The sequence below is a fragment of the Fomitopsis serialis genome, assembly GCF_022376445.1.
Source record: "Fomitopsis serialis strain Sig1Antser10 chromosome Unknown B0H18scaffold_287, whole genome shotgun sequence".
Lineage (NCBI taxonomy): Eukaryota > Fungi > Basidiomycota > Agaricomycetes > Polyporales > Fomitopsidaceae > Fomitopsis > Fomitopsis serialis.
Window position 1 is genome coordinate 24,743 of NW_025955247.1, and position 25,738 is coordinate 50,480.

General features: G+C 53.8%; 7 protein-coding genes across 7 annotated transcripts; 4 read left to right on the top strand and 3 right to left on the bottom strand.

Moving 5' to 3' along the window:
- Window positions 1–15: 15 nt before the first annotated feature.
- B0H18DRAFT_1058583 (V-snare-domain-containing protein) lies at window positions 16–1,308 on the bottom strand. Its single transcript, XM_048031085.1, has 5 exons — window positions 1,106–1,308; window positions 918–1,020; window positions 783–849; window positions 351–721; window positions 16–295 (listed from the first exon to the last, which is right to left on the bottom strand). Exons 1-5 carry the CDS (start codon window positions 1,200–1,202, stop codon window positions 214–216), a joined length of 720 nt encoding a protein of 239 aa, XP_047885159.1. The 5' UTR covers window positions 1,203–1,308; the 3' UTR covers window positions 16–213.
- A 195-nt stretch (window positions 1,309–1,503) lies between these two features.
- On the top strand, window positions 1,504–2,450 carry B0H18DRAFT_1088860 (nucleolar protein 12-domain-containing protein; the record flags this gene model as incomplete). The annotated part of the gene is made up of 4 exons (XM_048032249.1): window positions 1,504–1,616; window positions 1,667–1,772; window positions 1,828–1,897; window positions 1,948–2,450. The coding sequence occupies 4 exons, from the start codon at window positions 1,504–1,506 to the stop codon at window positions 2,448–2,450; spliced, it is 792 nt and encodes a 263-aa protein (XP_047885160.1).
- A 169-nt stretch (window positions 2,451–2,619) lies between these two features.
- Window positions 2,620–4,087, bottom strand: B0H18DRAFT_1088861 (uncharacterized protein; the record flags this gene model as incomplete). Its single annotated transcript, XM_048032250.1, has 4 exons — window positions 2,620–3,175; window positions 3,253–3,354; window positions 3,442–3,749; window positions 4,004–4,087. The coding sequence occupies 4 exons, from the start codon at window positions 4,085–4,087 to the stop codon at window positions 2,620–2,622; spliced, it is 1,050 nt and encodes a 349-aa protein (XP_047885161.1).
- Window positions 4,088–5,854: 1,767 nt separating this feature from the next.
- Window positions 5,855–8,953, top strand: B0H18DRAFT_1088862 (OPT oligopeptide transporter; the record flags this gene model as incomplete). The annotated part of the gene is made up of 16 exons (XM_048032251.1): window positions 5,855–5,936; window positions 5,997–6,068; window positions 6,155–6,291; window positions 6,342–6,503; window positions 6,554–6,608; window positions 6,661–6,750; window positions 6,802–6,818; window positions 6,851–7,045; window positions 7,096–7,163; window positions 7,381–7,661; window positions 7,721–7,816; window positions 7,873–7,936; window positions 7,991–8,264; window positions 8,319–8,407; window positions 8,470–8,702; window positions 8,757–8,953. 16 exons carry the CDS (start codon window positions 5,855–5,857, stop codon window positions 8,951–8,953), a joined length of 2,112 nt encoding a protein of 703 aa, XP_047885162.1.
- A 3,044-nt stretch (window positions 8,954–11,997) lies between these two features.
- B0H18DRAFT_891587 (chaperonin 10-like protein) lies at window positions 11,998–14,205 on the bottom strand (the record flags this gene model as incomplete). Its single annotated transcript, XM_048041327.1, has 5 exons — window positions 11,998–12,242; window positions 12,299–12,610; window positions 12,674–12,780; window positions 12,832–13,072; window positions 14,094–14,205. The coding sequence occupies 5 exons, from the start codon at window positions 14,203–14,205 to the stop codon at window positions 11,998–12,000; spliced, it is 1,017 nt and encodes a 338-aa protein (XP_047885163.1).
- A 605-nt stretch (window positions 14,206–14,810) lies between these two features.
- B0H18DRAFT_1058612 (beta-lactamase-like protein) lies at window positions 14,811–16,241 on the top strand. The gene is made up of 3 exons (XM_048031086.1): window positions 14,811–14,833; window positions 14,887–14,978; window positions 15,044–16,241. The coding sequence occupies exon 3, from the start codon at window positions 15,143–15,145 to the stop codon at window positions 16,028–16,030; it is 888 nt and encodes a 295-aa protein (XP_047885164.1). The 5' UTR covers window positions 14,811–14,833; window positions 14,887–14,978; window positions 15,044–15,142; the 3' UTR covers window positions 16,031–16,241.
- Window positions 16,242–23,236: 6,995 nt separating this feature from the next.
- On the top strand, window positions 23,237–24,855 carry B0H18DRAFT_943780 (inosine-uridine preferring nucleoside hydrolase; the record flags this gene model as incomplete). The annotated part of the gene is made up of 6 exons (XM_048041890.1): window positions 23,237–23,425; window positions 23,486–23,648; window positions 23,709–24,149; window positions 24,202–24,445; window positions 24,494–24,730; window positions 24,794–24,855. 4 exons carry the CDS (start codon window positions 23,240–23,242, stop codon window positions 24,441–24,443), a joined length of 1,032 nt encoding a protein of 343 aa, XP_047885165.1. The 3' UTR covers window positions 24,444–24,445; window positions 24,494–24,730; window positions 24,794–24,855.
- Window positions 24,856–25,738: the final 883 nt, after the last annotated feature.

Consider the following 25,738-nt stretch of genomic DNA (forward strand, 5'->3'; position numbering starts at 1 on the left):
AATCATCGCACAAGCGCCCAATACGATATTTATCTACTTGCGTGCTGACAATGACTGTGACACGGACCCGGTACCGCGACAATATTCAAGGCTGTATTGACTCAGACCCATCGGGTAACAGAAAGAACAATGTCGGTCGGAGACAGAGCTAATAGGGTAATAACATAGCCACATGCAGAGGTCCATCTCAGAAAGCTCGAAACTCCCATTACCTTACCCCAGGTACCTCCATATCAGGTAGAAACAAACGAATGTGAAGATCGCGCCAGCAAGGAAGATATACATGTCCTGTGTACTACAGATTTTCATTTTGTCAGATACTGCAGGTGGGATTCCATGGTAGTGCTCACCTTCTTCGCTCAATCCATCCAATTACATCCCTACTCAGGCCCAGCGTGTTCGCAGCATCCAACAGACGCCGCTGTGTCCCTTTCAAGACTGTCCGCTGTTCTACGAGGTCGTCAAGCACCGCGCGCCCTTGCGCGATGAAGTCGTCCAATCGAGTCTCGGTATTCTGTATGAAGCTATGTTCGTGAAGAGCGTGTTGCTCGCGCATGTCGGACATTGGCATCGCGGACGGGTTTCGAAAAGGGGACTCGGAGACATCACTCGCATTTGAGTGTTGATTCGCCATGAATCGTTGTCGTGCCATTCCCGCAGAAAGCGGTGTCGTGGATGATGATGACGCCGAAAGCAGTTCCAAGCGCGCCGTCGCTTCTTGCTGTCACAAGAACACGAGGATTTAGCCCACTTGAGTAGTACAGTACGCGTCAAAGACTCACCTCGGTCTTAAACTTTTCGAATTGCGCTCGGAACTCTGAATAGTCGGCCCGAAATTTCTGGACACGCCTGACCGATATGTCAGCTATTCCGCTAGTTTCAAGGCCTGCACCCAGAGCCAATAGGAGAGAACATACATCATGGCCTTCTCCTGTTTCGCCTTGATGATTTCCCTCTTCGCCATGGAATCATAGTCATCCACTGTTCGATGCATGGCAGCCAGCGACGCAGATATCTGCCCTGTCAGACGTGAGGAGTCGTTTCATCGTACACTCTTGCGCTGTAATCCAGAGATTCCAGATGTGCGTATAAAATGCTTACAGACCTAACAAAGCAGCAGATTTGTCGCCAGTCCGTAACCGTTCCAAGTCCGCCTGTATGGAGTTTGTTTGGCGTACTCCAAGGGTATATAGCGAGTTCATGGTGTTCGAAACCGGATGTCTGAGCTAGACTAGAATGAAATTACGCGTGATAAATGTACACAAGGCAGAGGGAATAGGCAAGAACCAGCCACGCCGTCGAGGGTCGTTGAGCACTGGGCAGCAGAGCACTGCGGTCGGGTAACGCTATGGACCAAATCACGTGATATCCTGTTCTGTCTCGCTATTAGCTGCTATTAGCCGCCATGAACCAACGATCAACTTTTGCCAGTGTTCCTCCCGCTCCTCCGACGACTCTGACTGCTTTGACTGTGCAGACGGTGTAACCGACCTACGCTACACTATGGGGTCTTCAAATTTGGCCGTGCTAACCAAATCGCACAAGATTATTGCTGCTAAACGACGGGCCAAGAAGGAACAGGTCAAAGAAATTATGTTCGACGATGTTGCACGAAGGTATGTAATGGGCACACTGGAACTGTTTCTCTCATCAACTGCCTTGCCAGAGAGTTTTTGACCGGGTTCCACAAGCGTAAACTGCAAAAGAAGGAGGTCGCCAAACAGAAAGCAATGGAGAGAGAAAAGCAGGAGAGACTAGAGGCTAGGCGGGAGGTGCGTTCACGTCCCTGCATACCTTGCACAGACCCCTCATCACAAGGCTTTCCAGAAACGACAAATGCTCGCTGAACGGGCAGTGCAGAATGCGGCTGAGACAGAGCGGGCGTACGGCGCAGCCGGTATGTCTGACTCCCTCCATCTAAATGTCGTTGGCTAATGTTGCGTCCAGTCAGCGATGAAGAACACGATGAAGAGGAGTGGGGCGGCATATCGAGTTCCGTCCCCATCGACAAGGGGAAGGGCAAGCAGAAAGAAGACGAGTACGAGTACGAGGAACAAGTCGCCACGGTCACTGTGGTCGAGGACTTCGACCCAGACGAGCTGATTCACGGACCGCGGTCGGGCATACGGTCGCACTCACCTTCCGACGCGGATGCAGACGGCGCGCGAGCGATCAATGCTGTCTCAGGCTCTCAGGCACGAGAATCACATCCGGCCGGTCGCGTTATCGTGAACGCGAGCCATATGGCCCGCTCTGCGAACGGGCCAGCTTTAGTTGGTCGGGCAAAATCAAAATCAAAGCCCGCTACGAAGCCGAAGAACATCAAGTACCAGACAAATGCAGCTAGGAAGGCCGATAGATTGAAACAGCGTAGAAGAAAAAGCGAAAAGGCTGAGCGCGCAGGAGGCAAGGCGTCACGCAAAGACGGTGGGAGCCGCAAGCGACGGTGACGCAGACGGGTCAGATAGTGGGCCAGATCGTTTGGCATGGTACATGTTCGATGTATACTTTTGAGTCGCTGTCATCCAGATGACAATACATCGTCAACGTAGGCCGGTATCGTGATTTGGTGAGACGGAATCCCGAACAATCCAGTCCAGCCAGAGTTAGAACAGCTTGTTATCTCTTGCTATCATCGCGAGGTGCCTTCCACCCAACCCAAACTGCATATGGACCGTCAAGTACCTCCGGGACGCTCCACACCTGCCACATCCCGTTCGACTCTATGCTCAGCCATCCCGCCAGAAACTCCCTTACGACATCTTCTGCTCTCAGCTCGACGACCACGAGGACGGCCGTCACACCTGGTGTTGTTAAGTGGTCAATGGTGGATAGTAGAGCTGGCAGTAGTGATGGGTGATAGATGCAGTCGACGACAAGCAATACGTCAATAGGTGGATACTGGAATGAAGATTTGCGCAAGGCCGGTGAGGCACCGCGCAGCTGCTCCCAGTCCAACGCTTCCACGACGACGTTAGCGTGTTTTTCATCCTTGGGTGCGGGACCGCTGGTGCCATGTGCCGATCGTCTGGCCGTGGTGCTGCGGGTTAAGTTCGGTAGGTTGCAATTGTGTGCGAGGTTCTTGCGTATCAACGGGATGAGTGCGTCGATGTCTGTGAGTGTGTAGCGGGCGACGATGGGCGATAGTGCGATGCCGAGCAGGCCTGTTCCAGCACTTCTCATTTGACGTGACCAAGGGCGCGCTGTGCGATAAGCTAACATCCGGACACCAGCAAAGCGGTAGTTCCTTACCCCAGCTCGAGCACATGTGCAGCGGACAGAGAGCCGGCGTCCAAGAGCGTGTCGGGTGCCCGGGTATGATAGCTTCGCAGGACATACTGCGCGAAATCAACGCTGGACTATGTCAATGCGCCTGGCGTCATTCCTGCCGAGACGTCAGGGCAGATGGATGCCTGACGGGCAGGGTGATAGACTGCTCACCTTGCGCGCCAGAGAACACTACCCGTGTCCCCCTTGCGGGTGCGGAGGGCTGTTTTGTCCTGCAGGAGCTCGATGGCGATGACATGTTCCCGCGACTCAGTCGGAACCTTGCTTTTCTTCTTGGTTGAACGCCCGGTCGACCTGCTCTGGCGAATAGTCGGCTCCTGTATAGCCCGCTGCGGCGGCTTTGCGATGGTGAACTCGACGGTGAGCGTGTCTTTCTGTGAGTCGACGTGTCCGAGCCCTCGGAAGCCCGTAGCCTCATCGAGCGGGCGCCGCGCAGCCAAATGTGTATAGAGCAGGAATACCTATTGCACAGACGATGTTAGTATTAGTGCAAGTTGGCACACGTATGAGTTTCACCAAGACATTCGGAGAGCAGGGCAGGTCACGATGCAAGAATTTACAATCGTGATGACCACCATACCATCAGAAAGAGGACTGAGGCATTTCTAGTATCGCTGTAGGTTCCTATCAATACTGGCCGTAACAATGGGATGGGTAATAATAGTCGATCCAAAATATGATACACCAGGCAACGACAGGATCCGGATAGACGAACCTCTTCGTCGGCATCCGAAACGAGACTCGCTTGCTGTGGGAGGTGAATGAGGCCACAAGTTCTGGGTTCTGCTCCACCCGACATGTCGTTGCGTCGGGACTTGTCAGATACAATAGGCCTGGTGTTACGACAAGTAAGCAGTCGTCATGCTGTCACAGCAGCTGTGTCCAGCAAGTGCCACGGTGGCTCACGTCAAGTTATGAGCGTTCAGTATAAAATCCATTTTAGCAGAAGATCACGTGCAGGCAAGCTCGGAGGCCGCCGGGTGGAAATCTCCGATCGCAACACCCGTGGCCTAAAAAGGAAATGGTTGGCTTGGACGACTGTCGTGGAAGCATCAACGTTTCAACGTTCAGCCAGGCTCCTCAGCCGGCGGCACGGAACACATGTGTCTTTCTTTCTCGCTCCGGAAGCTGATCCAAAGCTGGTCGGATAAGTTCAAAGTTGCTACCCAAGTCTTCTCGACCAGTTCTCAACGCTGACATGATAACATTGCAGGTATCGTGTAGCACGCGCTGCGCACCGGGCTTGTCTGAGTTATTCTGTACAGATTTACTCAGGATCCACTCGCGGCATCTCACCAGAATCGTGTCGTGCCAATTGAGCAGCCCTAATCACGGAGGAGATCAGCAAGAAGTGTGTTATGGTCTCCGTCAAGATTCCGTGCATATTGCGGCGAGACACACGATTAGAAGTGGCGAAGTTGTTGCCACGCACACTACGCTAGGCCACATGAGACCTCGGCCGACCATAATTGGCTCACACTACACTTCGGTCATAACCTTCTCACCGTCAAGTCCGAACTTGACGTCAAGCGCTCTGTCAAGCTATACCTTTGACATAATCCTTTCGTAGTAGGCCCCCTGTCAAGACGACGTCTCATCCTGCATCTTGAATATACTTGAAGTACCAGAGGCAAGTGCAGCTGCAAAGTACTCTTGCTTAGCCTGGGTAGCGTCCTGACGGTACCAGCGATTAGATAGCAAGGTTGAGGCCCGCGAGAACAGACTCTCGGAACCATACAAACACTCCCCGGAAGCCCATATGGTCGCGTGCACATGAACTTTACCCCAAGCTCAATAGGCGGCTCCAACACTTTTACCTAGACTCATAGCGGCCCGTAGCTTCCTTCAGCCGCCGATAAAGCCGCCATCCAGTAAGTTACGCCCAGCCTAGGACTTGATTCGCATGCTATCTTGCGAGTTCCGGATGAAAAATTAGAATTCGGCGCCATGGCCCAGGGGTGTTGCCCAATCGTGAACATGCGGGACATGGGAATGCTGACGCTGGTACGTCTATTATCGTTCAGCTCTTCGTTCTCGGCATGGACTCGCGCACCGATATACCACTACAGGGAACAGTGTCATGCTATATCCCCGGTATTTGATATGGCACCTCGTCATGACATGTGTTGTCGCGGGACTGCTTGACAAGGCGGCCCCATTCTTCGAAATTCGGTGCAACCGGAAGTCCTCTTCGTACACGATCAAGGGGAAGATACTGGGTGGGACAGGCGCACCATGTGTTCCACCAGGTCCAAGCCGACTCGCCGGGACTCAGCTCATTGAGAAGTACGGGAAGCTTCCACTGGGGCCAGCGTCACTGTCCTCCGGTTGGATCCCGACCGTGCTGGTAAGCATCTCGTACCTGGTCTACCCAGTTCTCGACACGATAAGATGCAACCATATGCCAACGGGCGCAATTACACACAGCAGACACACCACCTCCCAGCGCTCCTTATCTGCATTGGAGAAATTTCGGGCGCACATAAGAACCCACATGGCGGAGGAGGACTCCCTCGCCTCCCGTCTTCCCGGACACCCACCCGTCCTTTCCGCGTCACACATCGCCATGGCCAGCGTACGTGATGACCTGGAGAGCTCGAGCACTAGCTCCATCCCCGACAAGGAGAGGCTGGATGCCGAGAAGGGCGGTCAGTCACGCTCGCTTCTCGACCGCTGACTCACGGGGATGCTAATGACCCAACCAACAGCAGTGAAGGATAATGTCGCGGTAACTGAATTTGACGACCCTAATTTGGATGACAAGGAAGCTCTCGAGTTCGGTAAGTGCATAGACCCAAACTTGACGAAGTGCTTACGAACGATGCCCTACCAGAGGATGACTCGCCGTATCCTGAGGTTCGTTCAGCCGTCGCCAACACGGACGACTTCGACATGCCGTCGTCGACCATTCGAACTTGGGTCATGGGTATCATCTGGGCGGTAATTATCCCAGGCATGAACCAGTTCTTCTTCTTCCGTTACCCGTCCGTCAACGTCGGCAGCGTAAGAAAAATTCTCTCATAAGTTAGGTCGATCGCTCATCGTCTACACAGTACGTTGCACTGCTGCTGTCGTTCCCCGTTGGGCGTTTCTGGGCCAGGTTCATGCCTAAGGTCAAGATACTAGGCGTATCCCTCAATCCTGGACCATTCACCATCAAGGAACACGTCCTGATCACTATCATGGCGGGTGTAGGCGCGGGCTCGGCATATGCGGTTTGCATACATGTAACCGAATTTTGATGCGTTGCTGACATCCCTGTCAGACCGATATCGTTGCCGTTCAACGAGTGTACTACAGCCAGGAGTACAACTTCATCTGTACGTCTGGAACATAACCACCATCCATCATTCTTATTGACTATGTGATTAGATCAGTGGATGGTGGTGATGAGCACCCAGTTGATCGGGTTCTCGATCGGTGGCATTCTACGAAGGTTCCTTGTCCAGCCTGCGTCGATGAGTAAGCCCTTCTCCAATTGAAGCATATCCACGTTTTATCCGCCCCTACTAGTCTGGCCCACCAACCTGGTTACTTGCGCGTGTTCAATACCCTTCACCAGCAGCAATACTCCGGTATCGGTAACCGCGGTGGTATCAGCCGAGAGCGGTTCTTCGGCTTTGTGTTCCTGGGATCGTTTTGCTGGTACTGGTTCCCGGATTACATCTTCCAGGCCATGTCGTACTTCAACTGGGTCTGCTGGATCGTCCCGAATAATGTAGTCGTCAATCAGCTCTTCGGCTACTCGAGCGGCTTGGTAAGTGAGAGGCATAATCAAATACACACATTGTCTGATGCCGTTCGTAGGGCATGTCGCTGCTCACCTTCGACTGGGCCCAGATCTCGTACATCGGGTCACCGCTCGCAACGCCATGGTGGGCAGAGGCAACATTACTGTCGGCTTTGTATTCTTCTTCTGTAAGTTCGGTATTGCATCGCTGATGATGGTCTGCTCACTCGAGTTCTAAGGGATCCTCACGCCGATTCTATACTACACGAACACCTGGTATAGCTCGTACATGCCGTAAGTTCCACTCGTTTACGACGATTCAACATTTATTGACGATGGTTCCTTCGCAGAATTTCTTCCAGGGGATCATACGACCGCTATGGCAACAGCTACAACGTCACCGCCATTACGAACCCGGATGCCTCGCTCAACATGGGGAAGTACGCATCATACAGCCCGCTCTTCCTCTCGACGACGTTCGCCATGACTTACGGGCTGTCGTTTGCGTCGATCACGTCGATCATCACGCACACGTTCCTCTACTTCCGCAAGCAAATCTGGGTCCAATCCCGTCGCGCCATGAGCGACCAGCCGGATATCCACTCTCGCCTCATGTCGCGGTACCGTCAGGTTCCGAATGGTGGTACATGTGTATATTTGGTCAGTATGACAGATTACCTCTATACGTTGCGCTAAAGCTAGGTCATACAGCCATCATGTTCGTGTTCGGCATCGTGTCTATTGAGGTGTGGCACACCGAGTTCCCTGTCTGGGCCTTCGTACTCAGTTTGGTCATCGGTAAGCACTTCAATATATTTAGCCATGTCATCCGTCCCATGTGGCTTCCATCACAGCGTTCGTGTACTGCATTCCAGTCGGCATGATTCAGGCTATCACCAACCAGCAACTCGGATTAAAGTACGTCAGACACTCGCGCAGTGTTTTCTGTCGGCTCATCTTTGCCTCTCTTAGTGTCATCACCGAACTGATCATCGGCTACGCCTTGCCCGGTCGGCCCATTGCCATGATGATGTTCAAGACCTGGGGCTACATCACCATGGCGCAAGCGTTGACGTTCACGTCCGACTTCAAGTTGGGTCATTACATGAAGATCAACCCACGCGAGATGTTCTGGGCGCAGGTGGTCGCTACCGTTATTGCTGGCACGGTGCAGCTTGCCGTGCAGGCATGGATGTTTACAAACATTCCGGACATATGCTCCCCGTCCCAAGCAAATGGTTTCATCGTGAGTCTTTACGAGCGTAGTTGATTGCTGTCCTTACGCTGAGCCCTCCGTTAGTGCCCCTCGACTGAAGTGTTCGGTACTGCGTCGATCATCTGGGGTGTGATTGGCCCGGCCCGCCAGTTCTCACAGGGACAGATTTATTAGTAAGTTTAAGTAGTTGATCTCAGTGTCTCACTGGAGAGCTGAAAGACGTCGGCACTCCCAGCGGTCTTGTCTGGTTCTTCCTTGTCGGCGCCGTTTGTCCTTTGGTTGCCTACCTCGTCGCACTCAAGTGGCCCAACTCATTTGTCAAATACGTCAACTTCCCTGTCATCTTCAGCGGAACTGGTGCCATCCCGCCGGCAACGGCCATCAACTACGTGCCGTGGGCGATCGTGGGCTTCATTTTCAACTACATCATTCGCCGCCGCCACTTCTCGTGGTGGACGAAGTACAACTGTGGGTACCCATGCTGCCTCCGTGATCGGCGTGGTTGACATTCGCGCATATCAGACGTCCTGTCCGCGGGTCTGGATTCGGGTGTTGCTATTTCGATCATCGTCATCTTCTTCTGTGTGCAGTACCCCCTTGCCGGTGCCATCGGAAAGAACACCATCCAGGCATGGTGGGGAAACACTGTCCCCTTCGACAACGCCGACGGCCGCTCTGCGAGTTACAAAGTCCTGGCCGAGGGAGGCCACTTCGGGTAAGCCGGTTCTCTGCTGCTTCAACGAACACAGCTAATTGCACGCGTCCCAGACCCGAGACGTGGTCGTGACAGATCTCATCGCATACTCTGTATCCTTACAAATCCTGTAGTGTAGTAGGTAAGCCTGTGATAGGGAATGTACAGAATGTAAGAGAGGGTACGATATGAATTTGAAAGTTTGGGTTTCTCGATCGATCAATTTGATGGGTCTTGACGCTGGCGCTGACTTCATGATCACCTCTACTGCGGCGAATATCTCCATTGAGGTCGCAGATGTGTTGACGAAAGTCACATTGGCGCATATATGCATCTATGCGTCGTGGCACACGAGGTTCTGATACTTGGAAGTGGGTACTACATGCATCACAGATGCCAACATGTACATGAACTTTATAACTAGCCTCGACATCCACAGTCCAAGTGATTGATAGTGGCGCCCCCAGGCGACTTCGCGTCCTAAAGTGGAGAAGCGGCATCCTCGCAGAGAAGACTCGGGTCTATACGGACAGATGCCGAGATACTGACTTGTGCGGATCTCTGCAAGGAAGCGATCTAAGCTCAGGTTCCGTTCGCGACTTCCAGCGATCTGCCAGATTCACTGCGTTTGCTGCCAGTGGTCAACAGCTCTGGGATCTGCATTGCATGTCTGTCGGTAGCTTCGGTGAGACCGTGCACTGCATATGCAGGATGCGTGACACCTCTCCGAGCAACGTCATGTCAGGGTGACAATCTTTACGCAAAGGCGCAACCGATCGCTGTCCTTCGATATGTGTGTGCCTACATACCTGATGTGTACGGCAACCGGGTCCAGAGAGCCCTTACAACATTCACGACAGTCAATGATAATTATGATCATGTCGAGTAAAGTGGTAGGCGGACATACTTCCAGGTATGTCTGTATCACGGGATTCCTGCTCGAGATGAATCTTCCTCAGGCTAGGACAGAATGGGCTGTATGGATCCCGAAGATCATCGAGGCCGTGGACACCAAGAACTCGAGGAACGGCGTTGTGACGTCTCTGGACTACGAAGCGGCGATCTGTACGGTTGTTGTGTTGTGAGGGCGGCATTTCCCGCCCCGTTGGATCGTCTATGCACGCTTGCCGGGGTGCCGCGTGGCGTATATTGGGAACGACTTCTCCTTCTTTCTGGCAATCGCATCGCTCAGGGAGCCTGTGTGTGCGGACTTTGGTTCGAAATTTGCCGTGTGATACTGTGCACAGGAATTACACGACTCAATTTCAGCGGAGCAACAGACTTTCACTGACATGCGTACGAGACTCACCGTGAGGAAGACACTGTCAGTGGGTCGATTAACCTGCTGACATGTCTGCGCCATCTCCCGGTGAACTTCTACATACGCCGCAGAATCCCCGTACGCAGCCCACGAGGTACTGTGGATCACCTGAGACTTCGTTCACTGCCACTCGTGAGATCTGGCCGCCGTTGTGTAAGTGGGAACCGTTTCGCTCACCGCAATCCGACCTTAGTCGGAACGTTTCATGTCGCAGCCGCTTGATGCAGACAGCAGGTTTTTGAAAGTCATGGCCGATAGACACTCGTGCTCCCGCCACGGCAACGTCAGTAGTTGATGGACTGGCCACCAGGGGACAGCGCATATTCCTCTGCTCCGTGCTCCGGGGAAAAAGTGTCGAGAAACCCTAAGCCATCTTTCTTTAATATATCAAGAGCAGAAGATAGATTCACAGCAAGCGGCACACACTGCCCTCTACAGTGTGACAGACCCAAGCCCGCCTCGCACGCATGCATCTGTCACCGCATTGGAAGCGTCGCGCGTCTCGGTGAAGCGGGTATGAGTTTATTTCTGTACAAATAATATGCCCACGGTCACAGGTGTCTGATTTTGAAGTTTTCCTATGTTATGGTCCGAGGTTCTGAGTGTCTTCATGAGTTTGCTTACTCGACTCTGGAAGATACATAATGTCTAAGCCATCTCAGGTGTCTGGGGAATGGTATGGGTTTGGTAATGCTATGGTACGTGCTCGGTAATACGTCTTTGGTACGGAAGTCGACGCCGGATTCCTATTACGGTAACCCCGAGAGCACCCGAAGACCTACCATATTTAGTAGCACCGATCGATAAGTACAGTGGCCAACGCCTCCTACATACCGAGTTCCCGAAGCTCTTTGTGTTCGACATAAATCCATTTGAAGTGCGTGTCCAAGTGCGCATAATACTTGAAGTGACCCATTTTGATAGTCCCCGTGGCAGTGGCCTGCCGGGCATCAAAACACTGAATTCATGGCCTCCATATTACGACGGTTTCCGTATGTCTAGCACAGCTATATGTCTCGTAAATGAATGTTATATCCCTGATTTGCACTGGTACCAAAGTCGAACCAAAGCAAACGTAGATAATTACCAAAACCTTGCCGAGAACTGACTCATTGGCTGCTGCATGAAAGCATGAATAGCTTCCAGCACCGAGAACAGTTGCAAGTACCTAGAAGCTGTCATCTGCTACGTACTACACTGAAATTTGACAAGAACAGAGCTCTGAGACCTGACATTCGGCAGGATCTGCAGTGAGAAACCTGAGTCCTAAGCATACCAAATGCACCAAAACCAAAGACCAAATACCATCAATCACGCGCGGGAATTTTTGTACAGAAATACCGTCATAAGCGGGTCGTATTAGCAAAGAGCAGGTTCGACACCCGTGTAGAGGATCTTGGTATGAGACTATTGTGAGACTATGCGTGCAGTACTGAGAGTATGCACCTAAAAGGGGTCTGTTCAGTAGTGACTTAAGAAATCGAGCGTGGGAAACAACTCACCGCCGGCCGAGCCGTCTCCGGAGTGATGCACGTGGACTGTCAAGTAGAGAACGTACGCGCATACATCGCCCAGTTGCGTTCAATCAGACACCCTCAGCCGACTGTCGAGGTCCTAACATTGTACACCATTCGACTTCCTTTCTATACGGGTACATAGAGCAAGGTATATCTGGTTGGGACTGCCAACCGCAGTTAATGAAACCGAACTTCCCATGATTGTCAGATAGCAATGTCTTCATATGTGGGTCATAGCCTGTACACGATCTTCTCCGCACTGACCTTCCCCTCCCGCATGTATTGAAGGCCGTCCGGCACAGCCTGGAGGCCACCTTCCCATACCTTCGTCTTATTCGGGCTGATCTTCTTCGTGCGTACGAGCTCCGGTATCTTCTTGAGGAACGCAACCATGTGCGCACGGTCTTCCGTGCTCACAGGGAAGTCCTGCCCCAGCATCGAGAACGCCCGCCCCAGGGACGTGTAAATGAGTGTTGCTATGCGGATTACGTATTAACGCGCGCATATAGCGAGCAGAAGCAGGCGGACTCACGTTGAAGGACGACGTCTTCCCGAACTTGTCCACCCTCTTCTGGGCCCAGGACCAGGATGACTTTGCCACCGGACGGCTGGATCACTCTAGACGTGAATGCCTCAGAGGACGCTACACTAATCGTGTCAAGCCCGAGGGCAATCGAATCGCCCGTTGCGTCCTTGATCTTCTGCACGGCATCCGTATCATGGTAGTCCGCCACAAAATCGGCTCCGAGCGACTTGCAGAGATCGAAGTTGTGTGGTGACGCAACCGTGGCAACCTTGTAGCCTGCCGCGTGTGCTAACTGGGTAGCATATTGCCCGACAGAAGCTGCACGATTGGGAGTGGAGCTACGTTAGCGAGGAGCGAAAACATAAATGGTACGATGCTTACTGCTGCCCCCGTAGACGAATACCCACTGCTCTCCCTCTACCTTAGACGGTGGCTCGACGAGTCCGAGCCGAGTCGGGTTGTGCAGTGCCTGCACAGCCGTCCAGAACCTGCAGGTAAGCTCAGACTGGCATCCGCATAGCCAAAGAAATGTGACGTACGCGCAACCTAACGCCGCCGCTTCCTCGTGGCTCACAGTACCCTCTGGCACGACCCAACTTAACTCCGCAGGTGTCCGTACGTACTCGGCATATGCGCCGTAGTCGGTGTACGTGCCGCCCTGAACGAACCCCGCTACGTGGTCGCCAATCCCTGGCGAAGAGACGTTCTTCCCTGCATCCACGACATATCCGGACCAGTCGCAGCCCAGGATGGTCCCATGGTTCTGAACATAGTCCACAACTATCAATAAGAGCATGTCAGCCAGTGATTATTAAACGCAAGCATGAATGGAGACAAAATAGAGCCCCAGAGGACCCGAGGACCCGCGCGCCATACCATAGACTGGGTTGAGACGCGGATCGATGTTCTCATACTCCAGCGCTGAGAGCCACATTCTCGTCATTCTCTTACTGACACCAGTCTTGGAAGCAGTAGGCGCACAGTAGAGTCACTTCCGCTACCCTTGACGTTCCGCCGAGCGTATCAGAAGAACTTCGTTGTGCGCCACCCCGTGCGCGTCGCGACGTACGTACCAAGCAACCTCGGCCCGAAACAAGCCGTTCAGCTCCTCGAAGAAGCTAGAAGCTCCCGAACATATACGACCTAGTGGTGAGTCGCGTGTGCGCCACTATCATTGACCACAAAATAAATGGAGGCTGTGCGACGGGGAGCTGAGTTGCCAATGGTGTCATTGGAAGAGCCAAGGATGGCCCCAAAACGTGCAGGACAATCCAGCGCGTTGATAAAGTCCTGCTAGAAAGCCACCGGTGAGCGCCTGCGTGTACATTCACGGTGCTGGACCTTCCATAGCTTGTGCAGGACTCTAGGCTTCGGACACTCTTTCGATCCGACTGGCCATCGCAAGGCTACTGGTCGCCTCGCTCGAATGGACAGATCGATGCATCAGCCGCGACAATGGCTGGGATATTCCCACTCGGAGAAAAGCCACGAAAAGGGAAAATAAACGCTCTGGAGGAGGCTGTGGGCCTTCCTCCAATGATGTATGTCGTCAGACGGCAGGGGCCGCAGATGACGGCACATGGGCAAGATTCCAACCGAGATTGGAAATGTACAACATGCTCGAGCGCTGAGCGCTGAAGATCGTGGCGTTACTCTGGGCGGATGCTAATGGGGCAGCGAATGAGAAGCACCAGGACCATGCTATGAGCGCTGTTGGCTTCGATGGTTCCCCTCGATCATCCGGGGATGATATCTCATGGGAGAACAAAATCATACAGCAAAAGCGGGGGACGGGACGTACATTTCCAGTCCGTAGGATTTTGTGCGGTGGCGAGGACCTTGACGAGAATATCGTCGTCGCCAACGACCGGGACGGCGACCTCCTCAACCGCAACGGCTGGGCCCTGAAGCATATTCTGTCGTGTGAGTGATTCTGGACGGTGCATAAATCCGCACTGACCGGTTTGACAATGAGGGCCTTCATCGTCTTTGGCACGGCGGGAGCAGACATGTCGAAGGTCACAGAAATCCGGAAGGTAAGAAGATGGTGAAATCGGTGTCCTGATGCTTATGTATCTAGGGAGGAGGGGGAGCGGACGACATCGATTAGGGAGGAACCTCCGCGGGCTAAATACCTGATGATGCAAGGCTGTCCGCGGCGCCGGCTCGCAGACGGGCTGACGGCACGCGACGCCGTCCTCAGCCTTCCCGTCCGCTGTCCCCCCGCGCGGCCAGCTCGAACGGCGGGTGCAAGTGAGCGCATCTCCGAGCCCTGCATCGGTGCGTCCACTGGGCCGGCCACCGTCCGGATCCGCAACGAGCGGGCGCGCCGCCCAATCCAGAAACCCCAATCTGGGGTTACACAATTGTTTAGACGCCCATCGACCCGTGTCCCAGGCCGCATCGGTTCTCCCAGTCGACGAAGCCGGCATATGCAATCGCCTCGCTCTAGAAGACATTTCGCACACAGATGTCCCTTCTTGATCTGCACATGTCCCCGTCGCCTTTAGTGCACAGAACGAGTGCCTTCTGTCCGTAAAAGTAATTTCAAATTCATTCCGTCACATCTTTGCACCAATCTGACCGTGGCCTAGTACTTGTCTAGCTTAAGGTCCCCGATTTGTACACTACACTGGGCTGGATGCCTTCAACTGCATCGTATCTTCGAGCGTGTGTTGGCGCGAATGTGAGCTCCTCCGTGACCCTGTGAGAAGTCTCACGGTCTACTTCGGGAATGGTACGCCGCCACAGGGGTCAGCAAGGTTATCATCTCGCAACGTGGGGCCTTCCTACCGCTGATCGTTGACGAACAACGACACAGTACAACCAGCTCAGTGGTTCGATTCCGCCATGAGTCTGCCGCCTCCAGGAGAGAACCAGACATACTGCACAGTTTCTGTGCTCGAGGCGGGCTTTGTCGATGTGCCGATGGCACAAATTGTCGATACCGCACCTGCGGACGAGATGTCCCGCTTTCCTTGCCTCGCCTTCCTCCTGAAGCACTCCTCGCGGCCCGACACATTCGTTTTTGACCTGGGCACCCGCAAGGACTGGGAGACGGCCTTGGCGCCATCGCTCGTCGCAATGGTCAAGAAGTGGTACGCCGTGGAGGTCCCCCAGGACGTAGTCGACTCCCTGAAGAAGGGCGGCCTCGAGCCGGCGGACGTGACGCACGCCTGCGTCTCCCACGTCCACTTCGACCACCAAGGCGACCCGCGCGTCTTCACGAGCGCGACCATAATCGCCGGGGCGGGCAGTCGCGCCCTCCTGACGCCGGGCTACCCCGCCGACCCCAACGCGCACTTCCACAGCGACCTCTTCCCCGAACGCCGTACGCGGTACGTTTCCCCGGACGATCCAGAGATGGTGTCGATCGGCCCGTTCGCGAAGGCGCTCGATTACTACGGCGACGGCAGCCTCTACATCGTCGACGCGCCCGGACACATCCCCGGCCACCTCTCCCTCCTGGCGCGTACGTCGCCGGACGGCGCGTGGGTCTTTCTCGCCGCAGACGCTGCCCACGACTGGCGGCTCCTCACCGGCGAGGCGGGCGTTGCAGATAGCGCGCATTTTGGCTGCGCGCATAGGGACAAGGCGACGGCTACGAAGACGATCGCACAAATCAGAGCCCTTGCGGAGCTGCCGAGGGTGAGGGTAATGCTGTCGCACGACGTACCGTGGTATGACAAGAACAAAGGCGGAGGTGCATTCTGGCCTGGTAGCTTGGAGTCGTTCTGAACGCCTGGATGAGAAGGACTACTTTGCGGCCTATGATATCAGGGACTGCGATGTATGATAAAGGCGATATAACATGCCTCGCTAGTGGTTTCTAGCGTGGAGAAACCGCTTGTGATTGTAGGTAGTACTACATGGGCGGAGATTGTTGTCCATGTTGTCAAGAATCAGATTCCGAGTGTCCGCAACTCGAAGCACTACCTATTAGATGAGCGGCGGCAACTGCTCACCTTCTACGAACCACCAGACTTGGGAAACGCGCTCACCACCGACTATGTACTAGACAGTGGTGCTCAGAAGCACCGTATTTATACGGCATTGAGTACCAAAGTCAAGTACATCGACGAGTGCATAGAACAGCCTCCTGAGAGCTGCACAGACATTCGCAAGACGACGGTGGTAAGGAGTCAACTCATCCTGCTGCTCGAGAAAAATTCACTTTTACGCTCTCCCGCATAGGGGTAACGAAAAGTACAGTCATCCCGGTGCGCATCATTATTTTTCGGGAGTCGCGCGGTAAGTAACACGCGCCCCTTCGCCGGAGCACCCGCCTCGTCTCGCCGCTTCGACGGATGAGCAGATCGCTATCTAGATTGTTGCTTCCCTCAGGGTCTGCGATCTCTCCCAAAGCGTGCCAAGCTCCTCGGACTCTCAGCGGAGGAGGTCACATCGATCCCGCGAGATTATTTCTCATGATGTCAACCTCGACAAATTCATATTTGTTTCGTGCTTCGACATAACAACCGCTCCACCGCCTCATTGTCGTTACCATAAACGATGCGAGGTCCGCGGCGACATATTGGCCGGAGCCTGGACCGCGATCAGGGGATGCCAATCGTCGGCAACAACACCCCGATCGCGGTCATGGCCTCGGGCCACCACACGGCGAACCGGGTTGACCGTCCATCCTACCCGTGATTGGCTGGTAAGTAATAGTAGTAGCCCGAGATGTAGCTCATCCGTCGCAATGAACAATACGAGGAAGTAGAGCCATTGAGGTCCGTCTGTAGCCGTAGACTACAACAAAATCCATGTTGCAAGCCTGAGTGTGGGGTAAAAAGAAAGCATCGCTTTTGTCTCACAACGCGTACCACTGAAACAGTGACACTGAACGGCGTAACGCGTTGCTGACCTGAACGCTCTTCGATGACTAGTACTGGTCGCGTCTTCGCGGTCCGTTGCATAGCGAACTTCGATGGATGTGCCCCAGTTATCGGTAAGCTGCCGGCCGCAATGCCCGAAATCCTCCACACGCCGAGCAAGCATATCAGCACATGAGCTCGGGACTCAGAAAGCCTGTTGGACGTCGAGTTCCGGTGATGGCACAACAACCACACTTCATGGAGGCAACGATCTCTCGGCACGGCAAATTATCTGGCTGTAAGCCTGTACCCATATCAGGGCCCAAACCTGTGAATGATATTGCCTTGTTGCCGTCTATACGATCGCACAATAAGTAAAGACACAGCGGCAAGGCCACGGCGCATTGGGGATGAGTCAGTTGCACCATCATGTAGTGGAAGCTCGCGGACGGACCTCCATATGCTGCAGGATCAGGGAGGGAACGCAAGATCCGTATGACCGCAACTTGCGGGTCGTGTTCAGTAAGTTCATCGTCCCGCAGATCTTCTCATTGGTGGTTAAGCTTTCCGGACAGCGTACGAAAACAACCGGTGAAGGCGTATTTGACGCATGGGTTCCTGTGCTTTGTCGTATATCGTCAGGAGTTCTTCACAATATTCAAGGCCTGAAACACTCGCCGAATCTTTCCGTTTCTTCGGACGACGTCGCCAACCAATCAGACTTACGTCAAACTACCGCGGTATGTTCTCCTATGACTGTGGAAGGTTGGTGAAAGCACCATGCGTATTTCGAGAGTCATACGGCTATAGCGACGACCGTGGGTTACGTTGAGAAGGACCTGCCCTTCGCGTGCGGGCCATCTGTCTCCATCACGGATCCCTGTCCATGAGAAAGAGGCCTGCGGCGGAGAAGAGCACGACTCAGACTGGTATCCGCGGGCTCCCCACGATGAAATTGGTTCACGGTTCTAGCTTGTAGTCAAAAGAACGGAGATGAGTTACTGAACCATGTTCTAACCGCACTGTAAACGCACGCTCTCTCTCATCCCCTTGTTCCAAATCTCCGTAAGCTCGCAACATTGTGCCTATGGGATAGTCACCGCAAGTTCCGCGTCGTTCAGATAATAGGACTCGAGCGGAAGTCATGTTATGCCGATTGTCCGGCATACACAATACCATGAGACGCTGAAATGGTAGTTGAACACAGTGGGACCCTTCAGTAATCGAACCCGTAGCCCGGAGGCCGTGTATTCGCCCTGACGTTGCGACCGGCCTATGCAGATAGATCGGTGATTGTCAACAAGTCCAACTCGATCAATACTCAGCTGGACGGGATTCATTCGCGTTGACAACAAGACCTATGCCGGGATCTTGCGAAGGGCATGACGTATCAAGAAGCAGAACCAGCTTGCGGTTGATACCGATGGGAAATCGACCATCTGTCCGCGGACTGGAGGCCCTTCCTGTCAGTATATCCCGGCGGTCGACTCGGGTTTGTCACGGCCCTCAAGCGCAAGGGGTAATGATTTCCCAAGATGTCGGCCCTAGCTCAGATTCATGATGAGCCCCGATCGCCCGACCGAGATCAAAATGCACTAACCCACCCGGGGATTTGCTGATGCAAGAAGCCTCCCACATTCAACACGGTCCACGCGATCTCTCCGTGTTGAATCTTGCCAGTGACTGGCAAGATCTAGGATTCTCAGCGTACGTACGATGAGTACGGAAGACGCCGCCCTGATCGTAGCCCACAGGACTGCGTCTCAAAAACAGTAGCATTGAGTTCGCAATATTGGGCTTCTATCACTCACCCACGGTTGCTGTTGACGAAGGCCCGGCGGCCAATTCGTCTTGTTCGACACCTATTTCGCCGAGTGCACGTAGCAGGCACGTTGATGTAAGGAAGGTCAGCGTATTGGATTTTCGAAGGGGAAGTACTCACTCGATGCTAAACCCATTTGGTCAAAAGCAAGGTCGTCTCCGTTGCAAGCAAAACAGCTGTTCCACTAGCTATCAATGAAGACCGATGAGCCCGTGAGGACGAGAGGGGCAGAAAGAGCGCGCAGAGTAGAAGTATCGCACCCTTCCCTCGTCAACATGTGGGAGACAGAACATGTTTTCCCCACTCGATATCACCTCCGTATGTGAGACCAGATGTTGTTACAGCTGCGGCGAATCCCGGGCGCCGTCATGACTGCCTAAATGCCCCGTGCCGTACCACAGGAGACCAGCACAATGATCACATTGAGGAGATAAGACAACTAGCGGAGCGGCAGACCGAACATCCAGAAGTCGAGTCGCAATAGCGCGCCTTGGAGTCGGGAAGATCCGCGACCTCGTCCCGAGTTCTTCAGGCCCTTGCCTCGGCAAATTATCACTGGTCAGTACCGCCCGAATAGCCAGGTTCGAAGTATGGCTATTGGTTTCATGTCCTCGCAGTGGAGCACACACATGCACGACCGCGCACGTGTCGTAAAATCTAGCTCCTGACAACACTGCACGAGCCACAGGATCCATCAGCTCATGGAATACATGCATTATACTTACTCACCAAAAGTAATATACTATGAAAGAACCGAGGCAAGGGATCCAACCTGAAGAGAACATACCGACGTCGCTGCAGGACCTAACCGTGGGATGGTGCCCTGACTCTGACAGAAGCCGAACGATGACACCGGACTGCAGTCAGGAAGTCGTATAGAACAAGCAGGATATCCTGGAAAATACCAGTCAAAAGATGAGTCGGCGAACATAATAGATTGGGATCGTCGCAGTTTTGATCCGGTGGCCGGTGACTAAGCGCCCATACCACCGGAGCCACCAACAACGGTAACGGATTGTAGATGTCCCAAGGCGATCGTCTAGGACCACAGAAAACTGCATTGATCAGCGTAAGCCACAGATCAATATCCAATTGCTGTCGTCGGATAGGGAACCACAGACCCAGGATGCAAGTTTTTCTTCGGTTGACGCCCGACCGACAACTCCGATCACCTTGGTGGTGAGAGCTCACCGCACAAGCCTAGGATCTGTGGAAAACAATTTGAAGCCGCGGATGAACAACCTAAAGAGGTGGAAAGCCTGTCAGCTTCTCATATACAGCGTAAGTTCCGGACGGACACAAGCTGTGCCAGTACACCGCTTTCCCAAGCCGTTGATTCTGGACAAAGCTGCTTAAGGAAAGCGGGAGTCCAAGAATGGTACTTCTCTTCGCCATACACAGACAAGAGGGGAAATGGTGCTGAAGCCTTGAATGTGCCGAAAGACAGTAAAATGGACCGCTCTGTAAACTTACTGCGAGAGGCGACGCGACTGCGAAGTCTCCGCGGCTTGACCAGCTCGATGGGGTCCACTGCGGCAGAATCAGAAAGCATACGGCGTTTTCGAAGACTACTCCACTCACGTTGAATCAGCAGACTGCCACAGGTTTTCATGGGACCCGCGGGTTCGACTGCTGTTCCGGCGTAAGAGCAGCTTGAGCCGAGGCTTCAGTACCTAACGAGAAAAGAGTCTTCACACGCAGCCTTCTGAGGAAGCGACACAAGGCCACCATCTCGGCCTGTGAACGAGAATTGGGGGTCCGGGAACATGTCGCAACCAGTACAAAATGTGCATTCTGGGGGGGAAGGTGAGGAGGACAAATATTACCTAATCCGTTCATAGACGACGACACGGCAACGCTATAGAGACGCACCATTCCGAGGCCAGCCATCTGGTCTGAGGGGCTCTATCCGCGGGCTATTGACCCTGTCGCGGAACCTCGGTGTGAAGTACTGCTGAGCAGTCATTCGGAGGACTGTCCGGTGAGTCAGCCACTAAACCTCACCAAGTCACTTCGCTCCGTTCGTACCCTTTATCCTCGTTCGTAGCTGATGTGAATCCATTTGAAGTGTCGTCTCCGCGGGGTTCCGGAAAGTCAGCAAGGTCCCAGCATCTGATACCAGGTGCAGTGAATTCGACTGCCCAGCGCCGTAAGTTCGGGTAGTCAGGGTACCCCGTTTGATCTCCATACACAGCTGAACGCCAGTCAGGGACTATTGGCTCCGCGCTATACAGTAGGGGTCAGCTATGCTTTGTCGGCAGCCGGGAGGCCGTTATGACGCACCTGAATCCAGTATCGCGGTACACCGAAGACAACCAGAGTTGAAGTCTATGGTTGACGTTAGTATGCGTGGTTGATGTTTCGACTTACTAACATGACACATAAGCGACGCGCCAGAGAGATGTCAAGTGCTGGAACAGATGCAGACGTAAACCCTCGGATGCTTCAACAGAAGACAAACCGGGTGTTCTGCGCAGTCATAGCATAGGGACGCGCGCAACAGCGGCAGTCATTCGACTAGGGTTGATGAGCGATGCGCCCGTGTCGGGAGACGCCGCGCCACCAGTCGCGTATCTGAGAAAAACATGATGAACGCAGGTTCGAGTAACAGCGGGTGGAGAAATGCGCAGAGATCCCGCACGGAGGTTGTGAGTGCCTTTGCGCGCATCATTCTCGTTGACCGGCGAGCCCGAATGTCTGCGCATGCATAACATGCTGGTGTCCGAACAACAGAAGATGCGTTTGAAGTCCGACTTGATGTATCCTTGCGTTCGCGATGACTAGTACTTCTAGGACCTCAGGGCAAAGCAACGACCACGTTCGAGGGTGTCGGAGGTGAACACGCAGAGCGCTAGCAATACATCATGCTCCACTGAAAATGGCGACATAGTGCAAAAGAAGGAACAACGGGTCAGGTACAGTGTTGCGAGGTTCAGGTGGCCAGAAGGTGTTGCGACCCCTTCCGACACTATCGAGCATGTACGCAATCACAGCGTAAGAGAAGTCATTTAACATTCGTTGCATATCCCCTGCAATTTGTTGAATCATATGAGAGGAAGTGAACGTACTGTGCACCAGAGACGCAGGTGACTATCCTTTTATAGCTCGCGTTAACTTGAACTGGGCTTCGTTAAGTCCGGAGGGTCGGGATATCCATGTGCATAACAGTTCAAATGTCGAATGAATGAGTTGTAGGTGGGAACCGAGTCATCGTTGCGAGGAATATATCGGGCGTGCAGTTGAGAAACCATGCGACAGCGATTCTTCGCCAATGCAGATGTGGACCGAAAGCGAGTTACGCGGAGTGGCGAGCGACGGTGGCTGTGAGGGTTGCCCACAAGCGCCGGAGCTGAAACTCGGACCTCGAAGCCACAGATCCCGATCTCATTGATCCGGAACCCATCGTTGCCGCCGGTTCAACCTCCCCCAAAAAAGGATTGACTTGTGCTTCCGAAGAGTCAACACTGCTTCAGCCAACTTGACCTATGAACCATACCGATATTTTTTACGATGGATAAGTAGGTTTTTTTTCAGCTCGGTGTATCTGTACATGCTCAATGAGATGGTTTAGAGCCTTACCGCCGCCGAGTTGAACTTCGCATGAGTCGCTGAATGTGTCATGGCCCTGTCCCGAATACTGGTAAGTTACTCACAACATCAATTTACTGGGGCTTCTTATGCACGCGTAGAATTTCATTGCTACATGCTAAGCTGTGACAGCATGCTCCATTCCAGCCTTTGAAGTCTCTATGGTACTAGTACCAAGATGGCAGCAGCTCAAGAGGTTGGTTCGTAGCCTCATTCTGCGTTGGACTATCCTCAACGCTGCAGCCCTTTGGAGCGATGTCTACACGATCTGATAACGTGGGACCATTCAGACAGCATGCATGACACGAATGCCCTTATCCGGAAGCCGTCCGCCAAAATCGCACTTCCTCGCACCGTTATCTCGGATGATAGTGCTTCTCACTACGACAGCTGCGACGTATATAACGCCACGAAGTCAGGAACTTGGTCTACACGGTGTACAGTCGTTCGCGGACCTCGTGAGCTCCGGAACCGGCTCTTGTCAAGATGCGCTTCTTCAAGTATGCGTGCGGAGCATTGGCCTTCGGCTCTATGGTTCTGGCGGGCCGGCGAGAGGCTTCACCTCGAGCGAACCGGAGAGACCAAGTACTTGCGAGACGACAAGTCATCGAGGATTACCCTCCTCAAGATGTACCATGGGAATCCGAGGTGCGATACACGTACGTAATGCCTCGCGCTCGTCTGGTAAGTTACTTGAGCGACTGATTTGTCTGAAGGATCATGGACAACGACTGGAGCAGCACGGGCTTCATACCGTTCCTCGTCGCGCTGAACGCGAACATGACTGTCCTCGGCCTGACCGGCAACACCGCGGACTCATGGGCACTACAATGCACGCTGCACGCGCTCGCAACTCTTGAGCACGGGAACCTGTCGTGCATCCCCGTCGCTCTCGGCCAGCCGTACGTAAGTGCGGCGTTTGTATTGGTTCGCGAACCACCGCTGATGTCAATAATCGCACAATAGCCTTTCATGATGACAGAACAACGTTTCGACATGTGGACGACCCTCTGGGGAACGCTTGACTGGGACGGCGTTTTCTCCCCCGAGAACCTCACGTTCGAGGCTGAAGGAAATGACCCAACCGGTGGCAGCCCATACCGCGTCTCCAAGGCTGCCTTCATCGAAGGTCAGCTTGCGCGATTCAACCGCTCCCCTTCACGATTTACCTGATACGTCGCTGCGGCAGGCTACCCGAACACGACCTACATCTCACAATCCGCGCCCGAGTTCATGATTGAGCAAGTGTTCAAGTATCCAGGGCAGGTCTCCATCTTCGCCGCAGGTTCGCTCACGAACGTCGCCGCGGCGATCCGGATGAACGGCACCTTCGCGGTGACCGCGAAGGAGCTCGTCATCATGGGCGGCTACGTCGACCTGAACCTCATGCAGGTCCAGAGCGCGCTCGGCCAGGACCTCGGCAACGACATCAACTTCATCGTCGACCCCGAGGCGGCACACATCGCCATTACGGCGGACTGGCCGAGCATCACAATCGCGGGTAACATAGCGAATACGCAGTACCTGACCGCGGAAAACATCACGCAGACGACGCTGCAGTCCCCGAACCTATACTCTGACCTCCTGGAGGTGTACTACACGGGCTTCCCTCTGTGGGACGAGACCGCTGGTAGGTGCTGAAACCCTTCCCCGTTATGCGATGTGCTCAGCCTGGAACACAGCGATGATCATGGCCTACCCTGACGTTGTAACCACCTCCGAGGAAGTCTACATGGACGTGTCGACGGCGTACGATAGCCCTTTCTACGGCGGTACCTACCTCTGGGGCTCCGACTTCGCGCCAAGTCACGCACGGAAGGTGAACTATGTCACCGGCCTGAATACGACGGTCTTCTGGGACAAGCTGATGGAGACGCTGAGCAACCCGAAACAGTGCGTGGACAGCGTTCCGCAGTTCGTGTAGAGGTGCGTGGTGCTTGCATGGTGGCTGATCCAGTCTGACACGCTGCGTAGTGCGCTATGCCGTCGCTTGGGTCCAGCTTGAGACATCTCATAATGTCAATGTCAAATAAAGAGTCAATTAGCGACTATCTGCAAAAACACTAGCTCGGATAGTACGGGTGCTGTCTAGGGCCATTGAGCTCCGAATCTCGTAACGCCCGCTGACAACTACATCTCCATTGCATCGACTGTACAACCCACCAACATGCCTGTCCGGGATATGGCCCTGTGGGGCGTCGAAGCGATTAGGTGAATGGGTTTCTGCTGAGCAGTCATGTCCAGCGACGCTGACATCGCCTCACGAGATGACAGATACCCGGTCAATGTCCGAGTCCTATTCGCTGCTTTCCTTCACACTCTTGTCTTCCACACCTACCCCTTGAAGGCACGCATGATTCTGTGGTACTGATCTTTCCCCAAGAACGCCGGCGTTATCCGCGATTTGTATTCCCCGGTCTCGCCCACAGTGGTACTATGGGGGCGGCGCTGTTCCCCGCTTGGGAACGCTCCCTGCCTTCCGGGTGTCTTCTGTCGCGGCGGAGACTCGGCATCACCTTGAACGACCCGGTGCAGATGCGAGGATACCTTGTGTGCTCAGCAACCCGACTCTTGGTGCTCATTTTCCCGGACTCGGACTCGGACACGGCATACGTGTTCTACACCGACTATCGACAATCAATGAATCACGAAGCACAACACACATGCACACACATGCGTCCACTACCAGCCCTGCACGAGCCCAGCGTCTTGCCACATCGACGCCGGATGCAAGTGTCCTTCCGGCCACTCAGCTGTCCGGGGCGCCGTCATGCCGGTGCGTCCATTTCTGGCGCGCAGAATCGATCGATATCCGTCACGTCATCGTACCACATATGCTCCTAAAGGGTACAAAGCCTAATAGTCGTGATATATTGGATCCCCGAGTCCACATCTCATCAAGTTGGGAATCGATATTGAATATTTGAATATTGAACGTTAACGTCGTCTGCTTCGTTCTCATGTTCGGTCCGCCGGTGTTCAGCCCACTTGCATTCGCGGACGCAGTTCGCATTGCGGGCTTTAGTAGGGGCCACAACCGACACCCAGACACAGTCAGGCTCTCGAGATCCGCTTCGTTGCAACTGCACCAGAGGATAGATATACGTAACACAGCGAGGAGGCAAGCTACAAATGATACAGACTGAAACATGTACAAGAACAATGCGCCGGCACGACGGCACGCCAATGGTACAAACGGGTAGTAACTTACAGCTTCCT